The 12,270-nt window shown below is 38.5% G+C and overlaps 2 protein-coding genes and 1 pseudogene across 3 annotated transcripts in view; 1 reads left to right on the top strand and 2 right to left on the bottom strand.

The window, feature by feature from the left end:
* The window catches only part of LOC107715420 (protein FAM53C-like), a 12,869-nt gene extending 10,954 nt beyond the window's left edge, over positions 1-1,915 (top strand). For both annotated transcript variants that reach the window (XM_016521559.1, XM_016521558.1), the window contains exon 5: positions 774-1,915. In XM_016521559.1, coding sequence (XP_016377045.1) covers positions 774-1,046 — 273 coding nt within the window. In that variant the 3' untranslated portion in view covers positions 1,047-1,915. The remainder of the gene's footprint in view (positions 1-773) is intronic.
* Positions 1,916-3,547: 1,632 nt separating this feature from the next.
* Positions 3,548-5,982, bottom strand: LOC107715272 (uncharacterized; annotated as a pseudogene).
* A 3,460-nt stretch (positions 5,983-9,442) lies between these two features.
* timd4 (T cell immunoglobulin and mucin domain containing 4) overlaps positions 9,443-12,270 on the bottom strand; it is a 5,752-nt gene continuing 2,924 nt past the window's right edge. Inside the window, exons 2-7 of the mRNA XM_016521395.1 lie at positions 11,890-12,228; positions 11,741-11,800; positions 10,983-11,074; positions 9,973-10,084; positions 9,820-9,853; positions 9,443-9,734 (exon numbers count right to left, since the gene is read on the bottom strand). Of these exons, the coding sequence (XP_016376881.1) occupies positions 9,653-9,734; positions 9,820-9,853; positions 9,973-10,084; positions 10,983-11,074; positions 11,741-11,800; positions 11,890-12,228 (719 nt within the window). The 3' untranslated portion in view covers positions 9,443-9,652. The remainder of the gene's footprint in view (positions 9,735-9,819; positions 9,854-9,972; positions 10,085-10,982; positions 11,075-11,740; positions 11,801-11,889; positions 12,229-12,270) is intronic.

The raw sequence follows: 12,270 nt of genomic DNA, 5'->3' as shown, positions 1-12,270 counted from the left end.
TTCTCGCTTTACGGTTGATCGCAGACTTATAAGTCCATTACCGCCACCTATCTCTCAAGTGGTCCATTGACACTCCTAATTGAGATTGTAGATAGAGTGTCAATGGTCCATTTGAGAGATAGGTGGCGGTAATGCACTTATAAGTCTGCGATCCACCGTAAAGCAAGAAGAAGAAGAAGACGCCTCACGCGCCTGCTGTTGAGAACGCGCTCAGGAGGACGTGCTCAGGACAGTTCGGATATTGCGTGAATCAGAGGTAAAAAACTATATAAATACTGTTCAGTTTCTTGCACAGACCGATCGTTTTGTGTCTTTACACATCAATGTATCGTCACGAGCAACAGGGTTTAATTTGGTTTTGTTTGTGTATGTTTTATGACTCTCAATGCCGTGATTCCCATTCACCTCCATTATAAGACTGACAGACTGCAGCGGTTTGTGTTAAAAAATCTTAGTTTGTGTTCTACTGAAGAAACAAGTCACCTACATCTTGGATGCCCTGGGGGTAAGCAGATAAACATCAAATTTTCATTTTTGGGTGAACTATCCCTTTAATGCTAACATTTACGTTCAATCCACAACAGAAACAGTCGTTTGATGCAGAGGCTTCTGCTTGCTCTTAAAGTAATTTTATGTGGCCAAAGCACATAAAATATATGATTGTGCACCAAAAAGTAGCGAGGAGAAGCTTAGAAGTCTCTTAAATTGTTGCTTTACCTGTGTTTTGTTGTCACTAAACTGAAGTAACTTTATTTATTTCTTTGTTTTTTTAGACTCGAAGCACAGACCCTCTAAGTTATATGGAACGTGGCAGACTGGCCTGTGGCGGGGACATCTGTATGGGCCTTGAGCCTTTTTTTGGAGACTTCAGAGGCTCATGTTCACCAGCTGAAGGCCTGGGTAGGACGAGTATTGGGCCGTTAAGTGAAAGTGACGAGGAGGAGGAGAGAGAGGAGGAGGACCCCGAAGAGCGTGACGGGGGACAAACTAGCGTGTTTGAAAGGGATTGCACTGAACTAGATATCACCCTCATTGAGGAGAACTGAAAGTTATCCGGGGAAGATCTTCTTTCCCCCCTCACCTCCACCGCCAGCATTCAGTTCTCTCTGCACCACCTGCTACCTTACACTGGCAGGCCTCTCAGGAACCCTGCTGCCCTCGCACGAGGCACACAGGCGTAGACGCCCATTAATGAAGACATGCCGACTATCATACGCAGGCAGTCACAGACGCTGACCCATTAACATTGTACATTCCAGAATGAGTTGCTGAGACATTCTGAAGGATGCAAATATTTCAAAAAGGAGTTTTATGTGTATCGGACGTCGTCTTAGAATTCATCTTCAAACTGACAGAACTGAACTGGAGGCGAACAGCTTCCCGCTTCTTTCTTTTCTCGTCTTTCCCCTCGACTTGTTTTGATAGTAAGAATAGACTTTCTTGGATGACGGTTATAAATATCAGTGTTTTGTTCCATTGAAATATAAAAGGGCAGTATGACATAGCAGTATTTACTCTGCAGACCTTTATACTTCCTGACAAAGGTCCATCAAATTCAACATAAGCCTTAAGATGCCTGTTTTTTTTCTTCCTCTTAATCAAAAGATTCCTCAAGGAAATGAATTGTGTACTGTAGCTGTTGTTCTGTTTTTTTTTCTGCAGTCTCTCTCTTTTTTTATCTGTACAATGCATTCCTCTGAAATTGAAACGTGTATACATTTATTAATGCACTGTATTTGGGATATTTAGAAAGAAACAATGAAAGCAACCACTGTATTCTGAAGGCACATTGTTATACTGTATTGTACAGCGAGTATTTGTTCAAATAAGTTGTGTAAAGATGGTAGCTTGAAGGTTGGAGACAGGCTATTTCTGTCATTTAGAGATTTTTTTTTATTGTATGTGTGATAAATTCAGACTCCGTTTATGTAAAAAAATAAACGTTATTTGAAATTACAGCGAGCTGAAATATTAACTCAATGAGTTGTCTAAAACTGGAATAATTAGCAGCATGCTAGCAAAATGGTAGAAGCAAATGAGTGACTTGATTCTGTTTGGACTGTTGTTTCTAATTTCCTTTATCAAAGTAAGATTTTATTGCCTTCTGCTGTTTATTTTCACAGTGGCAATATTACATAAAGGCAACAGAGGTAAAATAATTTAGTTTTACATTATGACTATCTGGGATCTCCGGCGCATTATAAAATGCAGTGTCACGTTTTTTAATGGTAAATGCCCCGCTGAGATAAGTTGTATGCCATATGAGTTGACACGTTTTGTATATATTTCATTTGAATTGCTCATGTCACTTAAGTTATTCATACAGTTTGATTTAAATCACATATTTTGTTTTAGATTCTAATAAATGTACAGGTAGCTCCTTTTATTTCCTCACCAAAACAAATTTGCTGTTTGATACTTTGGGCTTCAAACAGTAAATGGTGGGCCACATAGTGTAACTCCTTTTTGAGATGTTACTTACCTGGTGAGTTTATCTTTCAAATGAACATACACAGTGATAAATATAAACTGGTCAAACGAGAGGCTTAACCTCTTTAGAATGGAAGCATAATTGGAATTGTTAATATTTCCAGATTATCATGTTTTCCTAGTAAAATATTACATTTTATGTGTATTTTCACAAACATTGTGTTTTAATGTGACGCACATATTTATGGAGGAATCACACCAGTGACAGGAAACACTGGGGCCGTGAGAGGATCTTGTGATCCAGTCGAGACAGAAACCTCTAGGGCCAGAGCAGATTTAGCAGGAACCTCTGGGACCAGGGAGGTTGGGAGATGAGCTCTGCGATTGGAGCAGCTTTAGACATAACCCACCCAGCAAAAACTCGTTGAAAAGACGTAAGCTCTGACTTAAGTTTCTGACAGGAAACGCTGAGGCAGCCTTGGCTGAAACATTGGCAGCTGTGGCATGAACAGGGCCGTCCTTAGCTGATGCAGGGCCCCCTCGGTCCGTTCGCGATCGCATTCCTTTCCCCCTCGGTCCGTTCGCGATCGCGTTCTTTCCCCCTCGGTCTGTTCGCAATCGCGTTCCTTTCCCCCTCGGTCCGTTGGCGATCGCGTTCCTTTCCTCCTCGGTCTGTTCGCGATCGCGTTCCTTTCCCCCTCGGTCTGTTCGCGATCGCATTCCTTTCCCCCTCGGTCTGTTCCCGATCGCGTTCCTTTCCCTCTCGGTCTGTTTGCGATTGCGTTCCTGGGGGGCAGGGGTGGTCCCCCTCGGTCCGTTTGCCACGGGCCCTGGTGCGACCACACCAGTTGCACCCCCCTAAGGATGGCCCTGGGCATGAATCTTAACACCATCATGAGAGGAACCTTTGTGGCACACATGATGGGAAGCTTTGCAACTGTAGCTGTTATGAGCTCTGAAACCATTGCAGGTTCTGGGGTTGCAGCAACAGAAACATTCAGGCCGGGACAAGAAGCTCTGCGACCAGGGCAGCTCTGAAAAAGTACCGTGTCAAGTAAACTCTGTCTTGCCTTTGATTGGGTTCTCTCTGACCTCAGCAGGTTCTGGAGCAGCAGCGTCAGGAACTTTTATGGAGGCCTTCAGAGTGATTTTTGCAGTGGCCCTGACAGGATCTCTGAGCCCAAGGTGGCTGAGAAAGTCCTCCATGACCCTGTCCTCCATGACTTACAGGGGGACCTGAAACACAATTATAAATTGTACAAATTAGACAAAATTTCACAAGGTATAAACATACAACATGTTATTTATGCAGCGTATGAGGATTGACTATATGAGTTGCTGCAGGTATTGAAAGGTAAAATAAGGAAGCTAATGTTCATATTCAGATAATCAAACTAAACCACCAAAAAGCCAAAAAATACACAAACAAAAATATTAATATGTCTTCAAAATCATTTTAGCTTGTTTTTGACTAGGTACCTTAAACCAGTCATGGAAGAGCATATCCTCCAGATGAAGCCTCTGCTCTTACCTCGCTGTCCCTGGAGGAAAGAGTTTGTTAAATGTTAAGTTTGCTTTGCCACTGTATGTTTTCTCACTTTACTCTGACTGCATTTAACATTAGTCAAAAAAAATATATTATGACTGGCTTTTATTCTTCTGGAATGTTTGTTCATTATTAGTTCATATCTCGTCTGATTAAGATATGGAGTCACTGGTCACTAGAGTTTAAGTCCCAAAGTACATGTTTGAAAAATAATACGTACCACTGTAGGTTTTGTATGATGTGCTTTTCAGGGGGTCCCCACAGCCGAAATCAATCAGCTTGACCTCCAGGGTCTCTGTGTTGACCAGGAGGTTCGGCATCTTGATGTCGCGATGGAGGACCCCCCGGGAACAGCACACAGCAGCAGCGTCGATAACCTGCTGCATGAAATGACGGGCCATCCCCTCACTGAAGAGGCCATCATAATGCAGCCAAAAATCGTGCATGTCCATGCAAGGTGAGGGCTGCTCTAAGACCATAATGTATTGGTCGGGATGGTCCCACCAGTCCAGTAACTATGTGGCGACAGCTGGGGTCTTGATTGGCCAAGACTGTCAGGGCCACCTCTAGAGGCACTGGTCTGGGATGGTCAGTCTAGAAGAAAGACCGTTTTTATGACGGTTAGATGGAAGTGATTTCTCAAATAAGGATTTTGCGCAGTCTGTTTGAAATATTAATTATTTGATTCTGTGATCACATTAAACGAAAATGTTATGATCTGCAATCAATGACTAACAGGCGATGACACAGAGAGCACAGTTCACTTACAAGGCTGATGTATGGCTCGTTCTCTGTCTTCGCTGTGAATTTCACAGCCGCCTGAAGGCCGTCCTCACAGCGGGTCCCTTCATATACGGAGCCATATGATCCTTCCCCCATCTTCTTGGCAATAACATATTTCCAGCAAATGTGGTCTAGTAAAACATAATTATAGTTATTTTTACATTTTTAATAATATAATAAAGCAGTGTCCTGCAGTAAGGCAAGTCATTCTTATTCTAAAACTAATTTAACATTGTTTGGAATTCTCATATAATCACTATACTTGTACTTTTATAATAATTGATACACTTTCTATCTATTATAAACATACTAATATAAATAATAATAATCATATATATATTGTAAGAATAGCATGTGTGTGTTATATTTTGGATTATGACAGTAAACTCACCTTCAATCCTCACGATCTCATCACAGCCCAGCTGTCTCAGCAGATGTGATGCACTCTCATCTGCTGATGGACTGACTGGACTGTCCTGATCTTGAGGCTGGATGTCCAGCATTTGCTGGTCCTCGGCGGCGGGAGAGACTTCAGAACTACTGGCAGGAGGCTCCTGATGATCATTGAACTCTACAGTACAGATGATGTCCTGTAGAGAAGTCTGATCTAAAGAGAAGAATATCAACCAAATGATTGTTTTAATCAAATAAAAACAATAAAATATTGCATTCTCATATTCATTTTTCATTTAGGGGAACAGTTGACTACTTGAAATCTTAAATTTCTTCAAAATATTGCTTTCTATATTAAAAATTTCATCACATGTTGTGGAATAAAGTAATTGTTCTGCATTTTTATAATATGTGACTGTGATTTTTACATTGTGTGTAAATGATTAGGAGATTTTTTGATGTTCAGAGAGACTGAGAGAGCTTGTCATTTACCATCAGTACACCTCCTGGATGGGGCCTCGTCAGTGTCCTGGTCCACCTGCTCATCCTGAGCTCTGGTGGATTTGGGACGAGACAAACAACAGAAGAAAGAGGCAAACCACCGAAACCTCTTTGTCTTCTTCTTCTTCTTCTTCGTCTTGTCTCGCCCTCTCTCCTTTCTCTCCTGCCCCTCCTGCCCGGCCCGCCTCCCTCACCGACACAGGCGTCTCGTCGGAACTAGGATGGACCTCCGCCTTGTGGTCGCTGGGTGTAAGTGATGGACCGGGACTGACCCCGTGAACACATTCACCTCCCTCCGCTTTCTCTCTGCGAGATAGTCGCTGTCACATACTCGACAAAATAAAACGCTATCAACAACGGAATAGCCTACACACTGTAAATACCGTTGATAACTCTACTCCTTACTCGCAACAAAGTGAGCAGGTGAGTTTCGCGCTTTATGTAGTCCTGCGCAACGTATAAGGAAGGGCTCATGAGGTGCGAGCAGGAGATTCTCACAAGAATTAAAACAATAAATAAATAAATTTTACAACATATTTTCTAATATTTTCACCTGCGTTATTTATTAATCTGTGTGTGGTTCAAAATGTATTATTATTATAGAATAGATTATTTTAACAAGCATTTAACACAGCACTTAACTGTTTATGTAATTATTATTATTTTTTTCAGCAAGAAAGCATAAAGACAGATGTTTCATTTGTCCAGTGGCCCCAAAAATATTTGCCCACATTTAAATTTGATGTAATGTGATGTGCTACAACTGCAGATGCTCTGTGATCTTGACATTCACTTGTAGTTTAAATTGTATAGCTCAGAGAAGTGGAGTTAGCTCTGAGCTCTGAGAAGCATCATTTGTTTGCAGATTCCACTTGATTTGATTTAATCTAATGCAATGACATTCATGGCTAAAATGTCCATACACTTTTTGAGGCCACCGTATGACACATATAAAGCACAATGTTGACTCTTCTCTCAGTGTATTCCAGGAGGATGCACAACAGCTAGTACAAAATATAATTATATTTTAGTTTAAATTAGCCTACATAATTCATAAAAAAACATCAACATTATATTATGTTTTAGTGTTTGAAACCAGCATATAAAAACACTGCAAAAGGAAACAACCATTTGTGCAATTGAATGTTTTTGTTTTAAAACCTTATAGTTAGTGAGACATTGCCCTTGTGTCAACAATTATAAACACAAATTCATTTGTCAGATAATTCAAAGTTAATCTTTCGATCAAAGTATGTGGTCACATTTCAGGTTTGAATTTCCCTATTGCTTATTTTCTCTCTCTCTGTGGGCTCATCGAAACTTTGCTCACTGACCATTAAATGATTATTTCATCCATCTGAAGTGGCTGCATGGTAGGAAGTGGTTGTGATTCCTCTCACAGACACTTGAGGGCATGAAAGTTACAGTAATGTGTATCCTGCTACATTTCAGAAATTACTTACTTCACTATGGTTCTTTGGCTCAAACATGCTGGGAAATTTCCATGGATTTCCTTTTTTTTAAATTTTTTTTTTAAAGTTAAAATAATAATGCAAAATATTATTAAAATATTCAATCTGGACATTGGGGAGCATTACCTGTTCTTCCTCCTAACCATGCTAGTCATCTGCATGCAATTATATCCGCAATTATAATAAGTTTACATCATAAAGCACTATTAGACAATTTGTTTACTGCACTGAACCAAGCAAATTACTTAATTAATTTTATTATTTTTTTGCTATAGTGGAATATAAAGGAAGGATTTTTAAGACCACTTCCACATTTAAAAAAAAAAAGAGTAAAATTAGAGATGTCAAACAAGCTCTACTGTATATTGTAGATTGTCGTTTCTCGTTTTCACATCTAAAAAATTGAACAATAATTTGGGGGAAATTATTAGCATATTTATATGTTTACATTACTAATCATAGTGCAATTCAAATAATTTACAATATAACAATATTTTAAAAGCAGTAAGTTAATCAAATACTACATCTCCTATAAAATAAATGTTAACAACACTCTTAACAATATACAAAATACTAAACTGTCACTGGGGTGATACCCTTTCAGAAGGTGCCTGTACCTTTAAAGTACTACAGTAATACCTTTTAGCTTTTGCATAACATACCGCTTAGTGACAGCTTTGTACCTTTTTGTCTGAGAGTGAAAAACAGAGTTATATAATTGTGTTTTTACAACTCAGATTTTCTGTCTTAATGAATACCTGTTGAATTTACACACGTGAGCCTGATATATTATTCAAAATCACTGCAAAGCTTCTGCACCATTACCAATACAAACAAATGCCTTTTTAAAGTAAAGACCAACATAACAAAAAACTATTAAATTAAATTAACAAATGTTCTATTAACATTACTGGAAGCATGTTTGTTCACTAATTTGAGAGAACCTTGCCAGAAAGTTAGCCAACGTTCCTTGTTAGCTGTGATTAACCTTTTAAGTACTACACCGTGTAATTTCATTAATAATAATAATAATACTTCATAATGGAAGGTTAAAAAGAAAAAAGACAGCCATTTTTATATCTGCACAATTAGGGAGGCAAAAGGCATGAGTTTGATTTGACGACAGACTTGGTCACAAATTACTCATTTGACAGAACAGCACATCACATCACAGGATGACACTGACACTAGAGTTGAATTACTGAAATAAATGAACTTTTCCACGACATTCTAATTTATTGAGATGCACCTGTAGATACAAAACACATTACAAAATGACACAATCAACAGTCTGACAAAAATAAAGTCAATATTTCAAATATACAATCATTTGATTAAAACCTAATAAGCACACAGACACACATTTCTGGTGGAAATATTAAGTGAATTAAGAAATTCCATCAAGCAATAAATCATATTTCCATGTGCTGCAGTGCATAGCTGCAGGGGCGGCACAAGACAGAAACACATGGCAAGGATGTTATAGGACCTCCTCTGAATCCACAGCAGCTGCCATGAGTCTTACTAACATTACCGCTGAGTTCTTTGTCCCTATTGGAAATTGTCTGTGGCTAAGTGATATATTTCAGACTCAGAGACAGGCCTAGATGTGTTTCACTTTAAATTAAGTTTCCATTTCAGAAGTTTTATGCATTTTTTTTTTAATAAATCCATTTCGCATTTGTTTCCTATATATTTTATGAAATCCCCTAGATGGCACCAGCTGCTCTCTTCATTTCCCCTGTATCTTGACGTTTACAGTCGACACTTACAGTCTCCAGTGACTGAGGCTCTTCACATGGCTCCATCTGCATTTTCTTGCTATCATCTGATGACCACTCTAACTGAGGGGTGTCAAACTCAATTCCTGGAGGGCCGGAGCCCTGCAGAGTTTTGTTCCAACCCTGCTCCAACACACATGCCATGTAGTTTTCAAATAAGCCTGAAGGACTTGATTAGTTGGATCAGGTGTGTTTAATTAGGGTTGAATCTAAACTCTGCAGGGCTCTGGCCCTCCAGGAATTGAGTTTGACACCCCTGCGTCTAACTGAACTGAGGAACTGGTAACATTCAGATGCTTAAGGTTTTCTGTTGAGCAATACATTAGTGGGTCAGACAGCCATTGGGATCTGATGGATATGGTGGTGAGAAGTGCTAAGATTTGTGTATTTGCCTCCAAGGCTGAAAAAGAAATTCATTTTAAATGAGTAGACAAATGAACAAAATCAAGAGTAAATATTCCAGATTTATTATTTTAAAATAAAACGATCCATGTAAAGAAAGAAAGAAAGAACAAGAAAAAAATGTAGGACATATATTCTCTTTATTTATTTTTACAATTTTACAGGAGTTTTGACACTTAAAAGGATACTTCACACAAAAATGAAAAGTCTATCATTATCTACTTATAAAATACACCTTTTTGGGATATTTCAGCCCTAGTTTCTCCTTCTCAAATCAGAAATGAACAATATTAAAGACTTGCAGGATGTGTGTGTGTGTATTAAGGTAAAAAAGGTTTTTGTGTCTATTCCAGGGTGTAGATGTTCTCCTCCACTGGCCTTCTTGTGCGTATTTCATAAATAATGTGTCGGGGCTCCTTTGAAAAACTGAGGTTCAAAACATAGCAGTCATTGTGATAACATTGTTACAAATGGCATTGTGGTATTCTCAAAGTGAATCACACGCACTTACCACCCACTGTCAAAGGCCTTCCCATAAAAGCCACCTGAATCAGAATATATCTATTTATTTTCAGTACAGAATACATTATACGTTCATAACTTACATATAATAGCATTTTCATTAAATAAATGTCTAACATTCATAGTTGAGTGTTATACATACGTTTGAAGGTCAAAAGGGCCAATGCACCCAAGAGGAGCAGTAGCAGACTGAGAGACAGAGACAGAACTGGGATGTTCATCTGTAGCGTGATCCTAGAGATCGGCTCCTCCATCTTTAAAAGAAGGGTTTCATCATTTTAAATTGCATTTTGGGTTTTCAGTTCAGTTCAAAAACAATGTTATAAAAAGAGATGCCATAAGAGTCAGTTCCTCAACAAAATATTTCAAAAGTTACTTCCATGCTATTTATACACATCCTTTAATTTGACTGCATTTATTTGATCAAAAACACAGTAAAAACAGTAAGAAAATACTGTAAATTGTGAAATATCAAAATACAATATAAAATAGCCATTTTCTACTTTCATATATCTTAAAATGCAATTTATTCCTGTGATGTCATTACTGCAGTCTTCAGTGTCACATGATTCTTCAGAAATCATCAATCTGGTGCTCAAAAAACTTTTATTATTGCTATTTAATGTTAAAAACAGTTGTGCTGCTTAACATTTTTGTGAAAACATTGACACATTTTTTCAGTATTATTTGATATAGAAAGTTAAAAAGAACAGCATTTATTTGAAAGAAATCGTCCATAACATTGTCTTCACTGCACGTTGAGCATCCTTGCTGAAAAAAAAGTATTACTTTCTTTAAAAACTTTCTGATCCCAAATTTTATAGTAGTTTGTATATAAATAGATAGATAAGTGAGATGTAACAAACTTTATACAGCATGCTGGAAATTATATGTCGCAAAATACAATGACTCGGTGACTCATAACAAGGTTGCTCATAATATTACTCACACTATTTTTCACTTTCCTGCATAATAAAACAATGGCAGGAGAAACACAGAGAGGAGTGATTTAATCTGCAGAATATATTATTGATTACTGTAATTGATCATTACATTGACTAAAATGATAATTGTGTATAGAGGAAGTACCATTAGAATCTTAACAGCAATATGCTCATTTTCCATATACTGTGTTTGAGCACCTTAACTCACCATAGCCCCAGAATGCACATGGGTGACATTCTGCCAGGAAATGTCAGAGAACGATGAGTCTGCTCCTCTGGACTGATCTGACAGCGAAGACACTAGGAAATTCAGAGCGAAAGTCAGAAATCGCTCATGCCGGTTGATGCGTGAGAAACATCATCTCTACCCACAAGGGTCTTTGACATTTGAGTTATTGCGCCATGTGGTCTCTCATGACACTCATAAGTCTGTGTGCAAGTGCAACTGAAATGCAACTGGTGATTAATCATATATTGTGGTTTGACTGAATGCTAAAACCAAGGGTCTAAAAAAACTTGCATGACACTTACTATGCAAATCACGTATAAAGGAATTAGCTGTTAAAAGCAGTCAGCAGAAATGATTTCTAAGGTAAGACACGAGGCAAAAACAGTTTTTTCAGGCACTGATGAATTTTGATATTCGGGCTATTTTGCTCCCATTGTTCTTTCAGACTGCACTTAATACACATTGAATTTGTGTCTTTGGAATTCAATTACAATACATTTTTAAACACAATTTTCTTGAATTGAGCTTTTCTCATGATCTAAAACAAGAATTCTTCACTTATGTACACCAAACTCTATATTCTGAACCAATTGTTTTGAACCTGGCTTTATCAATGTTCAGATTTCTGTTCTGGAAATGTATGCAAATTAGTGCATATTTAATGACATAATGCCTCATTTGCATATTTCAACAACTTTTGAGATAACTAACAAAACAATTGTCTTAATGCACCTCACCTGTCTCCATTGGTTCTGTAGTAATCGGGGTCGTGGTTGTTGGAGGCACAGTCGTTGAAGCTTCAGAAATGAAAATTCATGAAGATTTATTACAGTAAAATAGAAGCTCTCCAAACGTTTTCCAACTTTAAAGCATCTGAATGACTTGCCTTTCATGACCCTCAACGTGTAGGACATCTTCTTGTCATTGAAAAACCCTTCGATGTCCACTCTACAGCAGTACGGCCCGCTGTCTGTCTTTTGTATTTTTTGGATCCCCAGGTCCATTTGTCCTGATAGAACATCTCCGATGAGCTTGTATCTGTCTGAGACTTTGGAGATGACGCCGTACTCATCTGTTTGCACGATGATGTCATTGCACCAGAACGTTCCACAAACCCGTCCCCAGCAGACGTGGCTCAGGCCATGGTGCTTCACTGAGTAATGGCACGGCAAAATCACTGTGCTACCCTCCGTCACGTGAAACGCCAACACAGAGGAGCCATCAGCTGCAAGGAACAAAATTAACAACATTTCAGAGGTTTTATCTG

The sequence above is a fragment of the Sinocyclocheilus rhinocerous genome, unplaced genomic scaffold (genome assembly GCF_001515625.1).
Source record: "Sinocyclocheilus rhinocerous isolate Xijiao unplaced genomic scaffold, SAMN03320098_v1.1 scaffold299, whole genome shotgun sequence".
Lineage (NCBI taxonomy): Eukaryota > Metazoa > Chordata > Actinopteri > Cypriniformes > Cyprinidae > Sinocyclocheilus > Sinocyclocheilus rhinocerous.
The sequence above is the reverse complement of the archived record's forward strand: the minus strand, read 5'-3'. Positions and strand labels throughout refer to the sequence as shown.